At 37.9% G+C, this 26,484-nt stretch overlaps 2 protein-coding genes across 3 annotated transcripts in view; one reads left to right on the top strand and one right to left on the bottom strand.

Annotated features, from left to right (window-relative positions):
• Positions 1 to 15,151, top strand: part of LOC139114406 (transmembrane channel-like protein 1) — a 54,128-nt gene extending 38,977 nt beyond the window's left edge. For both annotated transcript variants that reach the window (XM_070676125.1, XM_070676126.1), the window contains 8 exons: positions 5,974 to 6,102; positions 7,388 to 7,455; positions 7,884 to 8,123; positions 8,796 to 8,921; positions 9,878 to 9,956; positions 10,400 to 10,442; positions 10,968 to 11,352; positions 12,714 to 15,151. In XM_070676125.1, the coding sequence (XP_070532226.1) occupies positions 5,974 to 6,102; positions 7,388 to 7,455; positions 7,884 to 8,123; positions 8,796 to 8,921; positions 9,878 to 9,956; positions 10,400 to 10,442; positions 10,968 to 11,352; positions 12,714 to 14,088 (2,445 nt within the window). In that variant the 3' untranslated portion in view covers positions 14,089 to 15,151. The remainder of the gene's footprint in view (positions 1 to 5,973; positions 6,103 to 7,387; positions 7,456 to 7,883; positions 8,124 to 8,795; positions 8,922 to 9,877; positions 9,957 to 10,399; positions 10,443 to 10,967; positions 11,353 to 12,713) is intronic.
• A 5,897-nt stretch (positions 15,152 to 21,048) lies between these two features.
• On the bottom strand, positions 21,049 to 26,462 carry LOC139114407 (negative elongation factor B-like). The gene is made up of 5 exons (XM_070676127.1): positions 25,175 to 26,462; positions 24,464 to 24,566; positions 23,650 to 23,745; positions 22,690 to 23,175; positions 21,049 to 22,295 (listed from the first exon to the last, which is right to left on the bottom strand). The coding sequence occupies exons 1-5, from the start codon at positions 26,062 to 26,064 to the stop codon at positions 22,155 to 22,157; spliced, it is 1,716 nt and encodes a 571-aa protein (XP_070532228.1). The 5' UTR covers positions 26,065 to 26,462; the 3' UTR covers positions 21,049 to 22,154.
• Between the last annotated feature and the right edge of the window lie 22 nt (positions 26,463 to 26,484).

The following is a 26,484-nucleotide window of genomic DNA, read 5'->3' on the forward strand; positions in this document are numbered from 1 at the left end:
TCACCATTTTCGGTCAAAAATGTTAAAAATCTTGTTTTCCGACCGAAATCATACTAAACCTATATTGGGTTAACTTTTGTTACAAATTGGGTTGATTGTTACAAATAGGGTTGACGTGTCAACCCTATTTGTAACAATCAACCCTATTTGTAACAAAATGTAAAAAACTTGAAACTAAACCTAATTTTCTACAAAACTTGGCCGTATTTGATGAAATCTTGATGAAATGTACATATTAGTATGTTTTGGGGCAATTTTTATTTTTCCTTGTCAAAACTCATTTTATTCCGAAAATGCTTGTTAAATTAACTTTCGTTGTGCGGGTTGCCTAGTATAAGAGGCCTACTCGTAAGATATAATCGAGTTGTGCAGATAGATTTGTTTCGGGGCAATTTTCCCCAATTTTGGTCGAAAATGGTAAAAATCTTATTTTCTGACCGAAATCATACTAAACCTATATGGGGTTAACTTTTGTTACAAATTGGGTTGATTGTTACAAATAGGGTTGACGTGTCAACCCTATTTGTAACAATCAACCCTATTTGTAACAAAATTTAACCAACTTGAAACAAAACCTAATTTTCAAAAAAAACTTGGCCGTATTTGATGAAATCTTGATGACATATACATATTAGTATGTTTTGGGGCAATTTTTATTTTTTCCTTGTCGAAACTCATTTTTTCCGGAAATGCTCGTTAGATTAACTTTCGTTGTGCAGGTTGCCTAGTATAAGAGGCCTACTCGTAAGATATAATCGAGTTGTGCAGATACATGCCAAAGGTTTGTTTCGGGGCAATTTTCACCATTTTCGGTCAAAAATGTTAAAAATCTTGTTTTCTGACCGAAATCATACTAAACCTATATGGGGTTAACTTTTGTTACAAATTGGGTTGATTGTTACAAATAGGGTTGACGTGTCAACCCTATTTGTAACAATCAACCCTATTTGTAACAAAATTTAACCAACTTGAAACTAAACCTAATTTTCTACAAAACTTGGCCGTATTTGATGAAATCTTGATGAAATGTACATATTAGTATGTTTTGGGGCAATTTTTATTTTTTCCTTGTCGAAACTCATTTTTTCCGAAAATGCTTGTTAGATTAACTTTCGTTGTGCGGGTTGCCTAGTATAAGAGGCCTACTCGTAAGATATAATCGAGTTGTGCAGATAGATTTGTTTCGGGGCAATTTTCCCCAATTTTGGTCGAAAATGGTAAAAATCTTATTTTCTGACCGAAATCATACTAAACCTATATGGGGTTAACTTTTGTTACAAATTGGGTTGATTGTTACAAATAGGGTTGACGTGTCAACCCTATTTGTAACAATCAACCCTATTTGTAACAAAATTTAACCAACTTGAAACAAAACCTAATTTTCAAAAAAACTTGGCCGTATTTGATGAAATCTTGATGACATATACATATTAGTATGTTTTGGGGCAATTTTTATTTTTTCCTTGTCGAAACTCATTTTTTCCGGAAATGCTCGTTAGATTAACTTTCGTTGTGCAGGTTGCCTAGTATAAGAGGCCTACTCGTAAGATATAATCGAGTTGTGCAGATACATGCCAAAGGTTTGTTTCGGGGCAATTTTCACCATTTTCGGTCTAAAATGCAAAACAAATCTTCTTTTCTAACAGAAATCATACTAAACCTATATGGGGTTAACTTTTGTTACAAATTGAGTTGATTGTTACAAATAGGGTTGACGTGTCAACCCTATTTGTAACAATCAACCCTATTTGTAACAATCAAACCGTATTTGTAACAAAATTTAATAATTTTGTAAAAAAAACCCTAATTTTCAAAAAACTTGGCCGTATTTGATGAAATCTTGATGAAATATTCGTATTTAGGTCTATATTTTGGGGAAATATGTCGTTTTTCAAAAAAATATGTTTTCTAAAATTGCGAGATGGTTTGTTTTGAAATTTGGTATACAGGTTTCTGGAGATAATTCCTTCAAGACGTATTGAATTGTGCTGATCTATGTACGACTCTTTTTGGCAATTTCGCCATTTTTGCTAAAAAAACGGGTCAAAAATCTTCTTCTTAGAATCTACTCGTCCTATTGCTTTGACATTTTGTATGAAGGTTCCTTGTGGTGACGTTTTACCTAATTTTCAGATAATTCATCACAGATACGGCCTTGGCATTTGTTTGGATTCATTTGAACCCTCAATGCCGCTGCTTTAATTTATACACTTGTTGTTTATTGTAGGCTCTTGTTGGTTGTTTCGGCAAAAGGGTTTTATTGCTTCCCACTTATCAAGTTCTTCCAAATATTTTGACGGGCTTTCTTTTTTATCCTTTGTTTTGATATGTGTTGAGCCTAAATGTTGTTGTGAAGATCAAGTCATTTTATGTTGTGAATGTTTGTTGTTTGTTTTTTCTATTTACGGTTTTGAGTATGGTTTCTGTTTGGTTTATGTTGCCGTGCATTCTCTGTCTATTAATTTGCTTGTGAAGAATGCTACATTTTTTCTTGAAATCGATTGGGTATTGCATGTAGGCGAGTATCTAAGAATTTTGCCTTTGATGGGTCCCTTAAAGGTTGGTTTTGGTTGATCCTCTGAGCAGGCATTGGAACGTTCCAGTTGGTTTTGCATTTGTTTTAATATCAAGAATGATTTCTTAGTTTTGCTTTTAGCCCTGAAATATTTCAACGTCGGAAAATGTTGTTCTTTTAGGTATTTCTCAACTGTAAATTCAAATGTTGAATGCATTTCCAGTGTCAGTAGTGTCATGAAGTCTACAACCATTTTAAAATTCAAATTGAATATTCGTCAGTTTGTATAACCTGCTGTAGGGAGATTTTCACTGACAATTAACTGGAGACAGAGACACAAGGGTAATTTCCCACTCGATGTTGCTGCCGAGCGCTGATGGATAAGTAACCCTATGACCTTTGATGAAGGGATGAGTCAAGTGCATGGCATATTTCGTATCATAAACCTCAAGAGGTAGACTATCATAAACGATGTTATTATCTGCATCGGCCGCACCACTTCTTAGATTCGGAGATTTTCATTCTGAATACTCTTCAGAATCACGTTTCATCTCTACTTTTTATGTTCATAGGGATCACGATAACATTCAATAACATTATGATTACTAAGATCGAGAAGTATCTGTCCCTCGAATTCTAAAACAATGCACTTGATTATATTTTTATGATATTCTGAACTACTCGGTTATTTGGGTGACCGATACTATAAGGTCAAATACCAGATCGAAGGTATCTGGAACATAAACGACTCCACTCTCTAACTTTGGACACCGTATGTGTAGTGTCTCACCTATCTGTGCCTGGCTTGGGTTATGAGTAACTACATGATGGGTCCTTTCTGCCTTAATTCCATATGTTTTTCGGCTGCTGAAGCTTGATAAAATTATCGATTTTACGGCATTGTCATGCTGTACGGTATTATTAGTGGAGTAATACAGAGAAAAATACGACTGAAGGAGGAAAAAAATATAGAACTCGAGGGCGACGTGATTGAAAGTTTTTAAAATTTAAGTTTGATGATGATTTAAGTTACTATGAAGCATCCTTTACAGAGGCCGACCAAAGTCTCGGTGGCCTGCAGATGGATAGGATAGGCAAAAGAAAAAATTTGTCCTGTTCCGATAACCCGACCTACCCTATTTTTTAGACTGCGACCCTAAACGTTTTAGCAACGTAAACACGGAAGAAACAAAAAGACAGAAAAACCCCGTAAAATCACGTGTTCGTCACCTGATATTTGATTTTTGCTTGGGACGTCGACGTCTTTTATGTAATTAGTCCTTTAATATGAATGATACGCTTTTTCTGGAAATGTTGTGGTAAGTGTTAGATCGCCCTGAACCCCTGAAAAGTGCATATTTAAAAAAAATATAGGGGAAAAGAAAACCAGCCGACCTAACTGCCCTATTTTGAAACCATGTTATTGGAAGAGCAAAATTTATGTTTTAAGTGTTACAAATAGCGTTAACTTTTGATACAAATAGGGTTAGTATGACTTCTGTCAGAAAAGAAGATTTGTTTTGCATTTTAGACCAAAATTAGTGACTGATGCCCCCACCAAATTTTGGCATGTATCTGAAAAACATGATTACCTCTTAGATGGAGGCCTTTTATCCCTAGAAACCTGCACGCCGAAATTTTATCTAATGAGTAGTTTAAGAAAAAATGAGTTTCGACAAGGAAAAAATAAAAATTGCCCCAAAACATACTAATATGTATATGTCATGAAGATTTCATCAAATACGGCCAAGTTTTTTGAAAATTAGGTTTTGTTTCAAGTTGGTTAAATTTTGTTACAAATAGGGTTGATTGTTACAAATAGGGTTGACACGTCAACCCTATTTGTAACAATCAACCCAATTTGTAACAAAAGTTAACCCCATATAGGTTTAGTATGATTTCGGTCAGAAAACAAGATTATTAACATTTTCGACCAGATTGGGGAAAATTGCCCCGAAACAAACCTATCTGCACAACTCGATTATATCTTACGAGTAGGCCTCTTATACTAGGCAACCTGCACAACGAAAGTTAATCTAACGAGCATTTTCGGAAAAAATGAGTTTCGACAAGGAAAAAATAAAAATTGCCCCAAAACATACTAATATGTATATGTCATGAAGATTTCATCAAATACGGCCAAGTTTTTTTGAAAATTAGGTTTTGTTTCAAGTTGGTTAAATTTTGTTACAAATAGGGTTGATTGTTACAAATAGGGTTGACACGTCAACCCTATTTGTAACAATCAACCCTATTTGTAACAAAAGTTAACCCCATATAGGTTTAGTATGATTTCGGTCAGAAAACAAGATTATTAACATTTTCGACCGAATTAGGGAAAATTGCCCCGAAAAAAATCTATCTGCACAACTCGATTATATCTTACGAGTAGGCCTCTTATACTAGGCAACCTGCACAACGAAAGTTCATCTAACGAGCATTTTCGGAAAAAATGAGTTTCGACAAGGAAAAAATAAAAATTGCCAAAAACATACTAATATATACATTTCATCAAGATTTCATCAAATACGGCCAAGTTTTGTAGAAAATTAGGTTTAGTTTCAAGTTGGTTAAATTTTGTTACAAATAGGGTTGATTGTTACAAATAGGGTTGACACGTCAACCCTATTTGTAACAATCAACCCAATTTGTAACAAAAGTTAACCCCATATAGGTTTAGTATGATTTTGGTCAGAAAACAAGATTTTTAACATTTTTGACCGAAAATGGTGAAAATTGCCCTAAAACAAACCTTTGGCATGTATCTGCACGACTTGATTATATCTTACGAGTAGGGCTCTTATCCCTAGGAACCTGCACAACGAAATTTAATCTCACGAGCATTTTCGGAAAAATGAGTTTCAACAAGGAAATCAAAGAAAATTGCCCCCGAACATACTAATATGTATATTTCATCAAGATTTCATCAAATACGGCCAAGTTTCTTTGAAATTTAGGTTTTGTTACAAATAGGGTTGATTGTTACAAATAGGGTTGACACATGTCACCCCTATTTGTAACAATCAACCCAATTTGTAACAAAAGCAGTTTCGGAAAAATGAGTTTTGACAAGGAAAAAAAAAGAAAATTGCCCTCAAACATACAAATATGCATATTTTATTAATATTTCAACATATACGGCAAAGTTTTTTTGAAAATTAAATTTTGTTACAAATAGGGTTGATTGTTACAAATAGGGGTAATACAACCTTAATATTTTTTGAAACAGAAGTCTATGATGTTTCCATAACTTAGTGAGCACGTTCAGTTTAGGTAGTCATATGTTCATACCAGAGTGTCTGTACTATGATACACACATAATAATCGAAAATGGAATTTACCGTCATGACAAAAAACACCGAAAAAGGCAATTAACCGCGTTTTCTAGTAGGGAGATTTGGTGGCAAACGGTATAATGTAAGTGTTTTCATTTTTCTTTGAATGTTTTAAATTTAAAGGAGTTTTTCAAATTGGTCTTCTTCGACTTAGTGGCCGTAGTCCTTGGCACGCTTGGCGGCGACTTCTTACGGGCTGTATTAGTGCGTTACATGAATTACTGCTGGTGCTGGGACCTTGAGAAACAATTCGTAAGTTGTTATCAAGTATCAATTTTCTCCTCAATTCCCGATGATATTTCCAATTCTATTTTTTCTTATGTATAAGCTTACTCGGTTATTCTAGTACGACAATGACATACTGCTAAAATTGCAGGAAGGCAAATAATAATGTTATTAATGATAACTGTCCTTTGTCTTGATGGGTATACTGTCAGGGAAAGTATCACACGTATAGAGGTACTTTAAAGGGAAGCAGTCGTCGGAACTGCGCCTGTGCGAGTTTCTTGTTTACAAGCAATGTATTTCGTGCACGATATCTAGATGCGCTTCATCATCATAGCTGCAATATTTAAATTATACGATGTAGATTATGACAGACATGTTTTAACTTTCATCAATCACCATCGTACCTTGGATACAGTGTTTGTATTGGTCGTACATGGGTCCAATACTACCTTTGAGCACAGTTCCGACCACTGTATCCCTTTGAAAATCTGAAAGTATTGGCACATGAAACCATCAGTTTCGATCACAAACATGTATTTGGCCCTACGAGGAAACCTACAAACACAATGCCTATGACAAGACTCGTATATAGGCGTCCCAATGTGTCTGTGTATCGGAGTTGTGCGTCCACGTATTATGTGGTCGTACACGGTTAGGGCACGAAAGCGATGCTGTTACAGCATGGATTTTTAAGCACACTTTGAACTCGTAGTTTCATTCATATAATTCACATGAATACGAAGACATGCGATTGCTCGATTATGAATATCAATACGGCTCTTTAAGGCCTCAAATATCCTAATGTTACTTAAAGCCACCATCTTTTAATACGACCTTGCTCCGATCATGTGGAAAGACTTCAACCGAGAAGTAAACAAGCTTTACTAAATTGTGTTAATTTCCATATCAGCCGATGATGGAATAGTCTACTCTATTGTTGTTAGTTGATGAATTGCCAATCCTGGTATTATTGATGTAATAAATTGACTTGTTTGTCGATATTCTTAATTGACAAGATCATTTCCTGTTTTCCGACGTTATATTCAAATTTAGTTAATCGTTTGACGAACTTTCACATAGTTGATGTGTCAAAACGGTTTATGATTTATATCGTCACAGATAGGTAATATGAAGGACAACCGTAAAAAATTCAACGTCTTAATGCTGTTACCCATATCAGAAAGTACTTTGCACAGATCTCTGTTATTGAAAACCAGCACATTAAAAAGGGAAGCTGCTGTGGTAATTAGTTCTCACTCGTACATCTGATTCCGCTCCTGTGGCATTTTCTCCCCTTTTCATGTTTCAGCCTGAATATCCCGAGTTCAAAACCCCAGAAAATGTATTGCATCTCATTTACAACCAAGGCATGGTTTGGTAAGAGAACTATAATACAATTAGGGATATTTTTGTCTCTTATGATACCAATGCATGATTGGCGTATTGTCGTGCTTTGAAGATACCAGATTGTGATTGTACTGAACTTATAGAGGAAATCGCCGCATTGAATCGTACATCAAGGAAAAATTTTATGAATAAAATTATTTTACAATGAATTTATCCTTGCTTCCTTTATCGATATTTTTATGGAGCCATTATATTTTATACTTTTTTCGAATTAAACTTTATGCCTTGTCCCATTTAGCGAACAAAGATGGGTAATGATATTTTGATACGCTAGATCCATATTATTTGAATTTATGGAAACACAAATCTGTGTAAACATTAAAGAAAGTATCACCAAAATGTCAAGCTCAGAACTGCCTTGAAAATGTAATTGGCTGACAACATGTTTGCTATTTCAGGATGGGTTGTTTCTTCTCGCCGTTGCTGGCAGCATTCAATGTTCTCAAGCTCGTTATAACGCTCTACACCCGGGCATGGGCAGTGATGACGTGTAACACTCCACATGACCGGATATTCCGAGCTTCGAGATCAAACAATTTCTTCTTGACGCTACTGCTAGTGATGTTGTTCCTCTGTGTGTTAGCATTTGGATATTCAGTGGTTGCCTTGCCCCCGTCTGAGAGTTGTGGCCCATTCAGGTATGATGATGATGATGATGATGATGATGATGATGATGATGATGATGATGATGATGATGATTAACAGTAGTAATATAGTAATACTAGTGGTAGTATTGTTGTTGTTTTTGATTTTGGCGTTGTTGTTGTTGTTCTTGTGGCTACTACTACTACTACGACGATGACGAGAAAAATATGCCTTTAAAGTACCCTATGTATTTCATCATATACCGATTGCGAACATACTTTTGCATATGATCACAAACCAGCGAAAGGGAAGGGAATATTCTGCCAAACTTCTCACTTGGACAGTGGAAACTCGATTCGTTGACCTTATGCGAGGAGTACCTCAATCTGTCAGATTCTGCGAGATACAAGATGTAGTCTTTGGTCAATGTTGACAGATTGAAGTCATCTTTTGATAAGGTTAATACATTGGACAAAGTGAGAGGGCTACAGCTATTAAATTAACAGCTGATCAAGGGTTCAGTTATTAGACCTTTCATAGCTAATAAATGCTTTCTTGGGGCGTTACAGACTTAAAACGGAAACTAAACCATTTCCACCCTCAAAATTATATTTCCACCGTCCCCTGTGGCTTCATTCACACCAAGCTATCATCAGATGCTACATCAAACAGATGTGTCCTCAGCGTCCATTATTTCAATGGATGTTTCATATTCATATTCACAGCGATCAAGATAGCATACTTGATGTCATAGGTCACAGCATGGATGAAAGTTTTCCTTCTTGGCTCAGTTCGATAGTGGACTACATGAACACTGCCGGTGTGGTTGTGCCTTTGCTGTTGTTCTTAATGTAAGTAAACTCTTATAGTAACCGTAGCTTTAGTAGACATTTCTTCCAGCGTTTTGCTTTTATTCGGTGTTTTAACACTCTCTGAAAGTTATTGAAGTAATCATCATTCGACCTGTATGTGTGGCCTGCACGACTATTTTCAATTCCCATTGCAATTTTCAACAACAACTATGTATGTGCAGTTGAGCTGTACACTTAGTATAACGTCATTGTGCATGCTTTCGCATTGGAACCAATAACAATATCTGCATATTGATGCAGAGAGAAAAATCGAAAACAAAAAACGTCAAACATTTAGTGTTGAGTGTAAGTGTTGACACCTAATCATAAATTTGATTCAAACATTGACAGCAGAGCTTCCACTTCACTGTCTATGGTACAAAGAGATTGTGCCTTCACAGTGGCACCGAAAGTCTTCGTTGAAATAGGCGAAACTGGTGTTCAAACGTTTGGAGTTTAAAGCCAACGGAACATTTCAGGTTAAAGGTCACCTTATCGCAGGATTCTTCTCCAAATACCTGCAATAAATCTACACAGTACACAGAAGATATTAACCACTGTTATTGTTATTTATGTGGTCCGACTTGAGACTATGACCTACATGTTTATTTGACAACATACATATCAAAAATTTGGTTATTAATTATAACTTGTGTCGGCTGCCAACATAACGAACAAAGTCGTTAGATAACGTCGTCATCTTGTACATTGAGTGACTTTAGGCAAGTACATGTATATTCTATGTTTTTTTAATATAACAAAAAAGGTAAAAAAGAGCGACTCTGTCCCTTTAACAGAAACATGCTGAGTTATTAATATGTATCAGCTGTAAGACTAGTCCGAGAACACTCTCATGGGATCCTATCGAGCCTTCTTATCAGTTCGGAACCTGCACCTCTGGACCCAATTAATGCACGATTTCTAACGTTATTGTTTTTCACATTAAAACCTTCCAGGATGATCATATATTACTTGCTAGCTCTATCTGGATCATACAAGGACGCAAATAACGATCTGAGAATACAGCTACAACATGTGAGTTATTATCCGAGTATAAGCCCGAAGAAAAATAAATTTGACAGAGGGACGGCATCGGAAATTTAGCTTCAATAGATGGACCAAAGACAGTTGAATATCGGCTCTTGGACAGTATTCCAGTGGGACGATTTTACAAGTTGTACTGACTCACTATTGATTAAAAATGATTTTATCATATGTTTCGGGAACAAAATTGATTGGTGAAATACGTACATTATTCCTTTACGCCCTTCACTGAAAAGACATGACTGAAATTTACACTTGATCACACGTAATTTTGAACTCGAGGGATTTGCACTATAGTTGAGGAACCGTAACAACAACCGTATTCGAACTTGGCACGCCCCCACCCCCGGACGTAAACTAGGTCTATACCGACTTATTTGAACACACATTTTTTACCTACTTGAAACTCTAATACTGTATTATGGATTTTGCAGGAAAGAACGGCAAACAGAAGGAAACACTACCTTATGTTAACAAGTAAGTTTGGAGATCACCTGCACTGAGATTGTTATATTTGTCATTGTCCTGTATTTGGCACTTCAAATCCTTTATGACGTCTGTCGAAGATTCTAAAAAGACATCTAGTAAATACTAAAACAAAAGCACTTCTTTTGTTTACATTGACTTCTAGTCCGAACCAGAAATGACTTGTCAACCATTACAATGATCTGAGTTAACACATGTAAAGACTGATGAGTTTACAAGCTGAATACTGTGTATCTCAACTTGAACATGCTTTGGGGAGTAGAATAAGAATCTGTAGCTGGCACTTAAAGAAAAAAATATTGCTGTCAGGAAAAAGGATTGAAAAATAGTCCTTAATTCATTGCCAGTCCCGAGGGGCATAGCAAATTCGAATGTTTTCTGGGCTAGTTCAGTGCACGAAAACCTTACTCTGGTGCACTAAAAGGCATGCTCAGCGCCAAATGCGCAGAAGTTCTAAATATGCAAGGCAGTACAAATATTTTGCTCATGCAATCCCAATATATTTTCTCTCTGTAGCGGAAACCACTGTGAAGAAGCCGAAACCGAAACGCCGCCCTAAGAATGGTATTGCCGTGTTGCCATCCATTCCGGTCGACCACAAACTGAGAAAAGTCTCTGACATGGATCAAAGTGGACAGACAGAAAGAAGCAGGACCGTTGACATTAAAAACAGTCTTCAAAATGGCATAGCATCTGCGCAGTCTCCAGGTATCCGCTACGTGCCCTTGCCGACCGGACAACAAATCACGGTGGTCAGGAGGTCGGCGCCTTTTGAACGGCAGCCGGTTCGAATTAACCTGGCCGCGGACGAAGATGTAGTCATACCAGAAGGAATGAGGGCGCGCTATTACTACAGAGGACAACCTGTCAGCCAGGATGTGTGGATGCATCTGAAAGCGAGGCTAGTATCTTAACACTCAGCATATACGTAAACTTTCTGACACCTCACTTTTCTGAATTCACTACCAAAGGATAAATAGCGTTGTTATGTTTATGAATGGCATACAAACTTAAAAGACAACTTTGAGTATTTTGTACTGTACAAGATTGAAGAATAAACATTAAAGGACTAGTGTTGTTGTCATTGTCACTTTTCGCAGAAGTCATTTGCAAAAAACACCCATTTAAAAATAACAAATGATAAAGATGTTTAGAGCAGGTGCACTGTTTGAAAAGGTTACGAGTCCATGGTTTTCAGAGGACAAATGCGGAACGTGTGCAGCAACGACGCTGGTGTTGTTTTGAAAGCTTAAACTAAAATAACTTTTATATGTGATGAATTCGGAAATTAAATCATCACACTGCTATAGTTGTAATTGATAGACAGGTCTAGTGATTTGTTTTATGTGATTGTTCTGATGTATGTAAATACAACATAGATCGGCTAAAATCACCGTGCCAAATTCGCTACGCGATCGTACCAGCACCCTCTTTCGGCTTGACAGAAGTGCATCAGTGAACGCAAGAATATAGAAGCTGTGTTGTAAAGGAAAGGTTGTGAGAAAGTCTAGTACTTATTTTATGGGGGTCCAAGGACTCGATATTAGCTTAAGCCTAGAAAACAGTATCTCAAGTAACCCAACCTTTTTTCAAACGCGCTGACACAGAGAGTTGTCAGCTCATTAGCAAAACATTATAAAATAGTTAAGATTTCGCACGTGATAGTGGGTCGTAAATGCCGCAAAATGGCGTAAAAATGATACTGACCTCGTGTTTTTAGGTAACTCGACTGGCCATAATTGGCGTCTCAAAATTATGGCTTAATATATCAAATTTTTTCATATTTGAACGAAAATTTTGATTAAATGTCAGTTGTTTGTTTTCTTTGCTAAAGTTGTTGAAACAAAGCAAAATAAAATATACAATTATCCTTTGATATGAAACTTTTTCTTCGTTCCGGACAATATCAACCCACATAAGTATTTCTTTATGTTACGCACCTTAACAACTTGCATTGAATATCTCTTGTCTCCGCATGAAGCCAGACATGTACAAATTATTAATTTTTTTCCTGCTTCCGAAACTTTAATTCTTCACGCCAGCAGCACATACCGAGCATGTTCAAGAGGTTTGTCGTCCACTCCCTTCTGTGAGTTTATCAACCCTCTACCGCTCTTCCCTTTGTAATAATTTACTGGTTGAGGTTTGAGGGGTGACATTGATGTTAATCTTGGTTCCTTTTGCAATTCTGCTTTACAGTTTGCTGTACATAATTTGTGCCACTTCCAAAAAGTGACAAAAAGGCATTTTCGTTTGATATAGGGCTATGGACAAACACAACCGCAGGAGAGCACACATCAGCGTCATTCCGGCTGCTGCTTCGCCCGGCGTCGCGCCAGAAAGCCCGGTGATGAGACGATACACCTCGTCCCATGCTCGCAAGACCAAAGAAGAACAGACAGAAGAAAACACTGACGCTATGGCAGGGTCTAAAACCATCCCACTGGTGATCCTGCATCAGCCAACCTTGGCGTCAGAGAGTGACACCCCGTCAGAAACTGATGACGAAGAACACCTTTCTTCAACCGACGGAAATCTACCAAACATTGAGAACGTCACAGACACAGGAATTGATGACGCTGCGAATGTCAGTGTTAGGGACAGGATAAGGCAGTGGGTTCAAGACAGCCAAGAAAAGGGGGTTACTTCTGATCATGAGGGCGCTAGAGATAAACCAAATGAAGATGAGCTCCGTTCAGGGGGCGCCACACCAAAAAAGAATGACCGAAGAGAGCCCGAAGGCCAGGAAAGCGCGAAGGAAAAATTGCAGAAACTGAATAATGGTTCAGATTTAAAGGAGAATAGAATGCGTGTAGGACAGAAAGAACACCCTCATATCTCGAAAACTGGCGTTAAACGATGGGAAAAACGGTCAGAAAACTTGAGGGATGCTACACGGGTCAGTGCCATGGCGCAGGGGATCGGTGAATCGTCTTCTGTCGCGAGTCATATTGATGTTCACGCACAAAATGCGGTTCTGGAAAACGAAGTTGGCGTTGGTGAAGAAAATGACACAGAGTCAGCTCATGAAAGTTACGCTGTTGAGTCGGTACAGGAAAGCGATGACGTGTTTGAGGAAAATGTTTCTGACCCAAGTGAGCGAAATCAACCGCGTCCGGTGAAGACGAGCGAGAGTTTGAGAAACGATCTGGCGATGGCTGACATCTTGGAGCGAGATAGGTACCTGGCACAGCAGCGTCAGAAGAAACGTCTCGGCCAGGGCGCTCAGAATGATAGCATCAACCCCCCTGAAACATGGGAAGTCAACAAAGTGAAACGTCTTAGTCAGGAAATAGAGATGGAATTGGATGAATTTCCACACGATTTTGAAGGCGCGGACACCACCGCTCTCATACAGGAAGACAGTCATGACGGCACGAGCTTTGTGAATCCACTCTATGCAAACAGGTTACACGAGAACGTGAAAGAGGGCAAGTCCGCCTTTTCTGACAGCTACATCTCCGGAGAAGTCAGGGTCGGGTTCGCCGAGAGAGACAACTTGCTGAAAAGCATCAGGGGACTGCGAAAGAGAGATGAGGATGACGTCAGTGACGATAACAGCGACCATTCTTTCGATGCAATAAAAACAACATTTGAAGCAATGAAGAAAACGAAGGGAGGTTCAAGTGGTCATTAGAAATATGCAGAACTTTAACGGTTGCGGTGCCTTATCTCAGACTCATATGATTCCATAGATGTTCTATCAGTAAACAATTGCAATATCAATTAAAACGACGCCGTTACTTAATATGCAAAGTGTTTTATATATTTTTATACGCGTACAGTTCTCTTGTTTCTAACCAGTTGTAATTAGGATCTTACATACGTGTATAATTGTTTGGTAAAATAAATTTACAATTGCTGTACGGGATATGCATCGGACAACATCGCTGTCTTTTGGCATAGGATACCCAGAAACGTCACTAGAAATCATCCACGCACTAAAATATTGTAAAAAGGGTGAATCGATTTGGAATCCAATTTTGCTCATCTCTACACTTTACAAAGATAGTGGTGAAGACTTGATACGGCTGCAGTAAGGTCATCAGCATACACAAGCTTCTTCCCTACCAGACCCCTGGTACCAGAAATTCGATTCCACCGCCAATATTTCCTTGTCAGTGCGTTGTCCGATACCGGTGCTGGAATTGCGTTTTGCCGATGGTTGCCATTATTTTAGAATATCAAAAGATGCTGAACATTGATAATTGCTATCGGAAACATTGCAGAATTATCGAATGCAATGCTAAGGAAAGCGATTTTGTCCTTTTAAACGCCTGTAACATTCGGTAAAACAATAGTTCAATCGGGTATAGCTGCTTTTATAGTTTTTGTTGACCAATTGTACTTTCAGCTCACGGTTCTCTTTACAGACATGTGTGATCTATTTATATTTTTGACTCTTTCTTTATAACAATCGTTTCGTGAGTATTGCTTAATTTGATGTCGGCAAGGACATCAAAGTAAAAAGCAGTTACCGTGAGGAATGCTGTGCCATTATATTTGGCAGCCTAGGGGTAGACGGACAGAATAACTGTGTATACATGCAATTCCCCTTTTCAAGATTTGACAATTTTATGATTTTTCAAAATAGCAAAGCATCCATAAGGTTACTTTTTCACAAAAATTCCGCACATTTTTCTGCTTCCAGTCACGTGAATGTGTTTTATCAAAATGAGTAAAGTTCCCTTTTATAACAATCTTTTTTCCCGCAATGTAAATTAAATTATCAAGATTTGAGGGTCAAGTTCAAACACATTACGACATCTCCACCTAGTCAAATATTGTTAAAGTTATACACGCTACGAAATGAAAGTTTTAAAATCCCCCTCATAAAGTTGTTAAACGTTTTAACCCTTTGAATCTTATGAAAAGTGACTGGGTAAATTTTGATCAGAGAACCACGGGATATCAAAATGGCGGACAAACTTGTCATCGTGGGTCGAGTATGACATCGGAAAAGGGATGTGCGTGCCTAACTTCATCAAGTATAATTGACATTATAACTTAATAATCAGATTGAATTTACCTCAGCTCATCCCAAAAAACTGTAAGATCGTATTGCTCTGTAAGATTTCGAGAGCTTTACGTTTTCTGTTCGATCATTACGGGGTTCAAAATTCATGTTTCTTGGAAGAATTAGTTTAAAAATGTTGAGACTTCATTGAAAGTATTGCAGTGTGGATACGTGCAGGACAAATACAAACACGGGTATAATATAATGCATCTCATTTAATATTTTAAATTTTCAGATGAGTTCTATACATTTCAATATTCTTGATTGGAGATACATAGTGTCGTTCAAGTTAACGTGGAATTTGCTTTTGCATATGTAATCATGCCCTCTGAAAGTGCAAGATTTTCTCGACGCACATTGACAATTTACAGGAACCCCTTAAATTTGTTATATTACTCACGTACTCTAAGTTATCACGGACAGATCAGTTTTATCATGATACAAGACTCACAAATTACTTGTGGTGTCAATGGCGAAGAAAATCGAAGATGGGTATATTTGTAGCTGTTGTCGTTTATGTTAATGTTTATGTTTGATGTTTCAATATAAGTGTCGTTCCGAGTACTTATACAAGAAATTAAATAAAGCTTCATATATTAGGGCTCCCTTGAGCAAGCCTTTGGATGCAGAACCTTAACTAAAAGACGCCAATGCGAAAGGTTGTGTGCCAATAATTTCCATTCTTGTCGTTCATGTATACACCGCCTTGTCGAAGTCACATTCCTGATACGGGGTAGTACGAGCATGTGTTCAACGAGATTTTGTGAAAGCAGAAAGAAAGTCGGCGAGGTGGACAAATTACAGTGCTCTTGTACATGTAATCGCAATGGCAACAACACTGAAACAGCCCCTTTAAACAACAACAAGCAAGTATCCAACCTTCCATTTTATTCGCCACACACCAAAATCAGTAACGCTGGTAATGCTTGTGTTTTATTCAACATGCAAAGGATGCCAGTGGACTTGTCACTTTTACTGGTTTGACATCAGTATCCTACAGTTGATAAGACATGTATTCTCGTTTACGGGTGTGTTGGTTTTATGGTAAAATAAAATTTGTTGTCGCCAACAGATACAGACGCTATTGGCATACTTAACAGTGCAGGTACAAGAATGGCTAGTATTCCCTGAGGCACCGTCTATGTTGCCTGATAAATATCACTGTAAATTCAACATATCTGAGAAGATGTGCAGAATAGTGATCATTTTATCAGAGAGTCATCAGAACTTTGTTGTTGAATACACGACACCAAAAACCCGGGGCGTTCTCATTTGTTCCCTTTAAAGCATCTGTGCATTGTCTTCTTTCAGGTGATGTTTTTTTCTCCGACAGTATGATGACGATAAGTAAGGATGACGATAAAGTTAATACCAGGAAACTGCCATTAGTCGATGTTTCAATGGTTCAGATCGGAAACGCATTCATTATAAGTAAATTCCGTATGAGTGACACTCAACAGTGATCAGAAGTCGATCAAACAAACTGTACCCCCCCCCTCCGCCACACCCAATGCTCTTCTGCTTTGCGATAATTGGGAAAATCGAAACTGCTAGGCGCATTGTACAACCCTCAAGATGAGCTGTAGTAAAGTTAACCCTCCCCCACCTCTCCCCTGGATATTCATCAGGAAGAGCAAGGAACTTGACTTTGAATGTAGTATGGATCCAGCGCCCTCATGCTGCGGCGAGGCAAACTTTGTGTTCTGAGAACGATTCTCTTCGTCGATTGGGAACTACAGGCTCTATCATGTTTGACAGAATGCTGGAAATATTGTCAAATTTGTGAAGTTCAACGTCTGGGGAGTTTCACATATACTGACAGTTCAGATCTAGATTCTCTCATAACAATGAAAAACACCGCATAGACAAAATCTTACTCGGCTGCACGTGACAACAATTTTAATCTTGAATTACTTTGTACAGTTCATTGATTGTTGTGATTGACAGTATCAGTGTAAACTACTGATCAACCAGAAGTCAAAGTTTGGAGTGTATCAACGACATAAATAGCCTTCACTTCACCTGAAATGTCAAAAAACTTTCTTCAAAAGAAATGCTGACACACACAAAAGGCACATATATCAGAGAACAGTACTGAAAATCAAGGTTTAGAATACTCCGCATACAACTGTTGCTGGCCTGACATACACAACAGTACAATGCCCATGTAGTTTCATAGCTCTCCTATTGTTGCTTACATCATCTTTCAATTTATTCTACAGTGCAAAAAATAAATGAATAAAATAACAGGTAGAGATGATATCATTTGACAAACTAAAAATTCATATCCACATAAAAATATCAAATGCCCTTGTCACTGCAATATTGGCATTAACAACAGGTTTAATCAAATGAGACAATTTTTCAAAGTCAATGTGTATGTTATCTTAAGTGACAATGAGAATGCCTACTGAAATATTCACAATACTAGGTCTAATCTCGGTTGTGTTTCTGAAACAAAATGAGAAGAACTCTACAATTCATTCTTTACACATGATATGTACATATTCAAGCAAATGCCCAAGTCTCTAAAATGAACCATTCAGAAATTTTGAGACGGGAGTAGCTGCAGCATGCAACAAGGCCTCCAACTTTTGGTATCACTGTGTAATGACCAAGACACTGAAGGAGATAACATATTAATCCATTTTCATCCAAAGACTTTAGTACATCTCCATTGTTTTCAATAGGTTAAGTGGAACTACCTAAATGGAAAGGGGGATGGCAGGGTTTGTGTTATGAGCTAACGTGCACTTTGAAAATACATAGAAAATATAATTGGTCCCACTCTTTTCGGTTTAAGGTAATATGCACCTCGAAAGTGAAAGACTTAAACTTTTGCTCTAACTTTCCTCAAGGAATCTGTCAATCATTCTCTTTCAAAATCAAGAATAAAAATAGGGGGTCACCGTGCAAATTTTGGTACTAGAGAAACAAATAACCCAAGATTTACCGATATTAGAAATTCAAAATGGCCGCCATCCCTGTGTTAACTCTATGGCAAAAAATAAAAATTTTCGAATTTCAAAAAACTAAGCCGGTGAAAAGTTTTCTTTCACCAAGAGCTTTAAAATGAACCCCCACATGTGGTATATCAGAAGAGAATTGTAAAAGTTTGAGAGTCCGAATGTCTGTCCCCGAGGTGCGTTCTACGTTAAGTAAAGTAACAGTGACACATTTCTAACACGTTTCATTTGTTCTCTACGTTGCATTATTGTTTTACATTGAAGTAACTATTTCTTTGATATCTTATATCTGCCAATGGTAAATATTTGACCCTGTAATTATGTGTGGAAGTGGCACACTTGAGGAAGAAGACAAGTTTCTGAGTGAAACATAACAAACATGTTTTGTGGAGTTTCCTCGTTTCAGCGGACACACTGAGGTTTTGTTACTATTTTCATTGACACTATTTTAGGGAGCTAGAGTCACAGTAAAAAGAAAGTACATGCCGCTACCCTGTATCACATATAGCTGTACCGGTATATGCCTACTTTTTTCCAAGTTTATCTGAAATCCATGTCTAAGATTACAACTGTGCCAGTGGCAAATGTTTGAACTTCGAAACTTTAAATTCAATGAGCCATCCACATACTAACTTGTATGAAAAAGCCATTGTTTTCGACCAAAATCCAGGCATAATTTTAAGGTCAAATATCCAGTTGGTATTAACCCTTTGCACCCTAACCCCTTGGTGACCTATGGCATCATGCGGACATTTTTGTCAGAGTCGGGTTCAAAGGGTTAAAGTATCATTTTAAACATTTAACCAAAACACAAGGTAACTTTGGAGTACTGTACTCATGTTTTGGTCACTGTACATGTATTCAACAAATGAAACATTTCATTTCATATGTGCATTACAAATTCCACTTGCAGTATGTATATTTCAGGTATTGTCAAAAAACAATTTGGAATTATGAGAACCTGAGAGACACCGTAGATTTCTTGAGATGCTTCCTCCTAATTAATGAAGAGTTGAAGTTGCTGACTTGAGTGCCTGTTGGCGGACCTTGCAGAGCTCTCCCAGTTTGGATTTTAGGAAAACAATAGATACTGGTGTCATATTGTTATGCAAATTATCATGTCAAATGCTAATGTAAAATGCAAATTAGCATGCTTCTTCAATCGAAATTTCAACAGAGAATATTTCCCTTGCAGCTTAATGGATGTTTTTTCTGCAGAAATGCAATCTCACACAAATAAGGCAATATATACATTATTCACATGACAGGAAAAGGCAGTAGATATATTATAACGGTGAAACAGGCTTGGGAAATTGTAATTGCCACATGAAAAGTAAAAATAAACATAAGTTTAAAGAGGCCGGTAATGCTAACTTTTTATGATTTTTTCACTATTTTCATTTTTTTATGTCAACCGTGATTTCTCGTCCTACTCCCCAAAGCATGTGGAGAAACACAGTATTCAGCTTGTCAACTCAGCCTGTACATGTGTAAACTGCGTTGTTATTGTCGACAGATGATTTCTGGTCAGGACCAGAAGTCGAATATAGACAATAACAGTGAATTTTACACAGAGGCATTATAGTGAGGGTATCAACATTCTTAAGGGAGTAGAACAAGAACTCTCAATCGAAATACCAAATAAAACAGTGAAAAATTATCAAAAGGTGGCATTATTGGCAATTTAATATTAGCACACTGATCAGCCACGGTTTCTTAGTCTTCAATGTGACTTCAACCATGTTGAAGACCATCACATATTGCCATGATGTGGCTTTACATAATTCATACTACATTCTGTTAAACTTAAAAAAAAAACAAAACTCATCACTGATGTGCCCCAGATTACTCCAATTGCATGGCATGAGTTTTGTACCCATAAGCCACTGAAATCAGAACGTTCTCTGTACAATTTTGTTTGGCTACAAGATTAGTTGAAAAAGTTATTAATGAAACCAATTACAACAAATTTTACAGTGGCCTGACTTTTTGGCTGATGCGTGCAATTCTCTAAACTCGGTAGTGGCAATTTGAAAACGAAATACTCATCTATATGAATACACATTATTATAAACATCAACGAGAGTCATTGAATGGAAGATCTGTCACTGGAAGGTGCACTGCTATTCAAGAAAGTAGTTTGGAAAATTGCATTCCCATAGAAAGTATTGCATCTGTCATTGTATGCTAACAGTAAAACTGACCAGACACAAAAGATTTGCCATTTGATAATACTGCCATTACCAGGTGTATGTCTGCTTACATGTAACTTAAGGCAGTATGCACCTCGAAAGTTAAAGACTTAAACTTTTGCTCTGACTTTCCTCAAGGAATCTTTCAATCATTCTCTTTCAAAATCAAGAATAAAAATAGGGGTCATCATGCAAATTTTGGTACTAGAGAAACAACTTCTATCGATATGCTTATAAGGATGTCGCTCGTTCGAACGTGAACAGCGTGACGGGCGGTCAGATCCTATTAGCATATCAATAGAAGTCAAAGTTCCCTGCTGGAGTGAAAATCTTTAGTACTCCTTGGAAAATCGGCCGAATTACGTATAACGAACCAGAAATTTTGTTCACAAAAGGAGTTAGGTAATGAGCAATAATCAGAGTTCAGGCAGGTATAGGTCATTTTATGCATTACGCTCACTTTGGTTTATTTTGCTGTTCAAAGTTCGATACATGTTGTGTCGTCGTAATAGACCCACTTTCGATGGCAGTTGGCCCACAGCTATCCGTGGCGGGGTTGACCTTTGACCCGCATAGCGATCCCCGCTACCCTGCCAACAGATAGCTGTGTTTCCACAGCTAGTCCCCGAGGTGCGTTCTACCTTAAACAAGATACAATACTGGAAGCAGCAAAGTTACTTGTTGCAAGTTAAATTCATGAGTTTAATGAGTTGAACATGACAACTGGTAATTGCAATGGATATTAAATTATCATCTGAATGGATCTCAGTGCTGGACGCACATCATTGTCAATGATTTATAAAATAAGTATTCATAATGAAAGAACATTTTGATTGGCTAAAGTATTGCAATTGTCTGTGAGCATGGACTCACACACTTTTTCTTGTCATAGAAACATCTGTAGCCCGGAACTTATATACAGCTGCAAGAGCCAGGATAGACCTCAAGGTGTCTAAACAAATGAAACAAAACGGTAAGATCTAACCACTGGGGGCGCTATTTCATAAACCTGTAATGGTGCTGCTGCATGTACACTCTCAGTACACAAAACATTTCCACACACAAGATGAAGACATTCCAAGCCACATGATCTCTTCTGATATAAAATACTATGGAACATAGACTGAGGCTTATTCTGAACTCTGTATACAACAAACATACCTGCATGGACAAAACCTGCAATTCACATTTCCATCACAATTCTTCCTGAATAATATTTTGATCATTTCTGGGTTTTACCCTTCCAGGCCCGAACCCCTGCAGAAAGGGCCAACCAAGGCAGGTACATTCACAGCAATCAAACCAGATATGCATCCTTCACATCACTCAGCAAAGCCCTCTCAACATTACCACTGAATCATCCCCAATGACAGTCTCTACTTGGTTTAGCCCTCAATGTTGCCTTACACATCCCTGGACTAGTCCACCTTCAAATGGTGAAGAGAGTACTCATCGTTTCTCACTGCTCTGCTTGCATCAACATGACAAGAACTGGGAATGCTTAGCTTTTGAAAATAACACAGATATCCTAGTAGGGTGTCATAGGAGCTGGTGTTGGCATTGGTAATGTATTCAGAGTGTCATCATTTGTGGAAGTTTCAGGGCTGGCAGTGTGTGACTCTATCTTCTCTGTCAGTGATCGATACATCTCATGTACAGTCTGACCATGCTGTAAGATGAACAAAAATACAATGTTCGCTTGAGAATCAACAATACATGCAATAGGAAGGTAAGAAGGAAACTTTACACCAAAATCTGCAGGCACAGAATATACATTTTAGATATCCCTGCAAATCTCAGACTGGACGATGATAATCAACTTGACCTGATGGTGACAGATGAACTTGGCAGGGTAAGGGTTAACCACTACCACAATAAATGCTGAAAAAGTGCAGAGGAATGCTTGTTTCTTCATATACCCCTTTACTAAAGTGTTTTCCGCTGAAGTTCATTAACTCTCTGCCCACTAAAACATTTGCACCAAGCTCTTGAGACGAGAGCTGAGGTACTCAGCAAAAGTCTGAAGATGGGTAACAAGTCGTTTTAAAGGGGTAAAATCTCACCTCAGAGTTTGGCTCCAGTTTTTCAACTAACTTGTTCAGGACTGATGTCGGCAACTTGTGATAAACAAAATGGACAAGCCTCATTAAATGTCTCCGGGCAGATTCAACACTCATTGCTGGAAGAAAGAACTCATCAAAGATAACATTACAGAACTCTTCAGAACTGAACTCCTCCGACAACAGCAGCAACGACGACACTAAGGAATGAAGGTAGGTGTCTTCTAGCGCCCTCTCATTGTCACCTTTGAGGAGAGACGGCAGAACGCGACAGACCGCCGTGCGATTGCGCTGCTTGGCAGCATAGAGTACGTAATAGACAGCAGTGATGTACGCCACCTGGCTTCTCTTCATACATTTAAAGTAGATGGCTGGCAGTGAGTTGGTGTTGGTGTCTCCATCTCCCATCCGTCGATTGATATTCCGCATGTGGTCGTCCACAATGAAACTCACAACTCCCGGTAAGTATTTCAGCATCAGTTCATTGTCCTATCAAGATGCAGAAATTAAGACTACATTTGCATATGGCCTTTAAAGCAACATATATGTCACAATATGGTGATACGGATAACATATTGCATTGGTATGGCATTAAACTGTTTCAAAAAATTAACAATCTGTTATTCCTTACTTGAGTAATCTTGTAATGTTTTTCAACACCAGAAGTAATCCTTATTACAGTAATGGCAAAGATGTCTACCCTAATCTTGCGATTTGTAATATTATGGTATCAGGAAAGATAATAGCCAATGCAGGAATTATTGACCTTTGACCTTATTTCTGAATCCCCTATAATCAGCATTTGAGTTTGGAAATTTGTGCATTTGAAATGTGACTCTAAGCTGCATTTCAAATCTGTAGTTGTAACTGGTCTTGTTTTCACAGGGTAAATCAATAGCTAGATCTGAAAGGTAATATAAACATGGCAGGGTTTAGGAAGGGATGGTGCAGCATCTCACTTACCATTTTAGGTTCTTTGAACTGTTGATTTTCAATCATATGCCAGGCACCTAATCCTAGTGTCAACATTCTAACCAGCAATACGAGGTCTGGATTTTCCTGCAATGAAAGGTATAGGGGAGGATTAGAGTGGTGTTCACAAATACTGTACTTAACTGAAACCACTTTCAAGAAAGATCTTTGAATCTTATGGGTTTATTACTACCAAAGTATGCATGATGACATTAGTGTATATACGCATATGCAATGTCAGGTGCTAACATCTAATCCAAGTGCATAATTTGCATTAGCTTCATTATAACATTAGGCCAAAAATGAAAGGTTTTGTTTTCTCATTATCGCTCATGCACGTTGATCTAGACTAGCCTTTGTCTGTATGTTTAACGAACAGACAAGTGTGAAATAAGTCTAAACTTGACCAGAACAGGATTCAGTTTCTAAATCATTTACATGTTCATGTACGGGTATGTATACATTACAGGAATGCTAAATATTGTACAGAGAGTTGCAGTTCAATTATTAATTATTTATGATCATTTCAACATATTGGTTCAGTTGAAATAGTGAATGCTTTCATGCAGCATTTTACTCACTTTTCAAAGACATAAGACTTTACTCACACTGTACAAACCACCTGTTGATAGTTTTGAGAATTATTGAACATGTACATGATAAATATCGCTTTTCTGTGTATGTCTTAGTTATAATTATATCTGAACACTGCTGTGGATAAGCAATAAAATGTCAACTACATATTTACAAATTATTGAATGAACTACCCCGAAGAGTAAACTATTTTGCAAAGTTTTGAACTTACTCTTGGCAAAGAATCGGTGTTGACAAGTTGGTGAAGTATCTTCATTGTACTGGACGCAAGGGTATGTATGGCAAAGGGATCACACAGTATCATGGACAAATCCCTGAAAAATAGACAAAAATAATCATTGGAGGATTTTATATCATATATTTGATCAAGGTCTATGCTTGTATTTATTTATTTACTGCAAGCCTGGCTATAGCTGAAATCTTACAGCTGCTTCAATGTAAATGAGTTTGACAGTAAACTGCAACCTAATACTTCCATCAATGTGGACTGATGTGTGGTTTGTTTGAAGCTTGCATACATGTAGCATTGGATCTTTCAATCTAACGATATAAAATTACATTTTATCGAAAGTTTTGAACTGATGTTGCAAAACACTGTTTCACGATAACGTTTCTACAATTTTATTTTGAACCCTTTCCTGAATTCATTGCCATCTACCTATATATAGCAAGGTGAACTCATATTTCATCATTTTTTTGATACTTGAATAAATTAAGAGATGTTAAATACTGAAATCTATGAGAAAACTGAGTATATTTCAACTGCTCATGGAGGTAGCACAATTTCTCCACCAACCGATCAGTGTTATTATGAATTCAAATTCATAATAATAATGGGTTCTGAATTCATAATAAAACTGATGAAGTTCTTTGTGTTATAAATTCAAATTGCTGGGCAACATTTTTTCTGCGAGTCACATACCCTAAAACTTGTTCTTGCCCTCTCTTCACACCATCCAAGAAACCTTGCAGTTCTCGTGACCGCTTTTCATCCACAAATCTCTCTCTGATGCACGCATCGAGACACCAAGTAAATTTATGACAGGGATCCACAGAACAAATCTCGTGCACTTCTAAATCGTGGAGGGACATCAAAAGTTCCGCCCTCAACGTGCAATAGTGGATATTTCGTGTCCTCAGGTACAACGTCCTCAAGAACTGAAGGACCATATCGTACAGTTTGATGTTCTTCCCGACCATATCGGTTAATTTCACAACGACTTCGCCCTGTCTGCGCTGCTTCGGCGACGACGAAAAGAAAGAATGGGTGTTGATGCTTTCCATTCCGACGAGGTGCTTCTCCTTGCTTCGTATGTAATCCGACAGCAACGGCGACACCTCGTCCCCGAAGAGCGACTGGTTGTCTTGCCAAATCTGTCGCTTCACCTCGACGGAAGCTTTCTTGTACAATTCTGTATCCTCGACCAGAACCTGGAGGTACTTGTCCGGGACTTGTGGCAGGTATTTCATAAGTGTCATGACAATGGGCTGAACAGCGGCAATCTTGATCAGTGGAAAGCTCTTCTCCAGCAGTTCCTCGATCTTCTCCTTGGTTTCTTTCCCTTCCCTCTTGGAGAGGTCGTCGATTCTCTCTATAAGCTTCTCCCTCAGTTCCTCCATTACCGATTGGTGGAATTCGAGTCTGTTGATATTGTGCAGGTCAAGCAGCGGCAGGGCAGGCTGCAGTGTCGGCAGAAGGATTCCATTTTCCACCTGGAATTCTTCGATCGCGGCCAAAGGATCCGTACAGTTTGTGAGGGCTTCGCGGAGATAATCGCTACCTGCAATACCAACTTCTTCGAGACCGGACATATTGCGAGGTAACTAGAGCAGGAAACGGGCGAACTACGTCACCAAAACCCCGCCTTACTCACTAGGTCTTGTAATTCAACAATATTAATTGAGGCCAGATGGAACTGAAATCGTGAGAGATGGAAATATTCAATATTTACCACGAGCGCGCGTCTCCCACATGGGTTTCGGCGGCTAAGATGGCTTCCTTTGTTCAGACCCCTTGGAATATCTGTCAGAAGTAAGGCATTGACACCTAAACATCGGTGTTTCTTTAACAATCATTCTTCCGATTCAGAAATATCAACAGTATGGTAATTTGTGTATGTTTTGGTAACACTAAGTCAATTCAATGCGCTTTCTTCCCGTTTGTTGAAAATTTGCCAATTTTGTTTACGATGAGTTTTATTTTCTTTATTAACCTAGGCAGTTTTTTGAGGA

Source organism: Ptychodera flava, chromosome 16 (assembly GCF_041260155.1).
Source record: "Ptychodera flava strain L36383 chromosome 16, AS_Pfla_20210202, whole genome shotgun sequence".
Classification (NCBI taxonomy): Eukaryota; Metazoa; Hemichordata; class Enteropneusta; family Ptychoderidae; genus Ptychodera; species Ptychodera flava.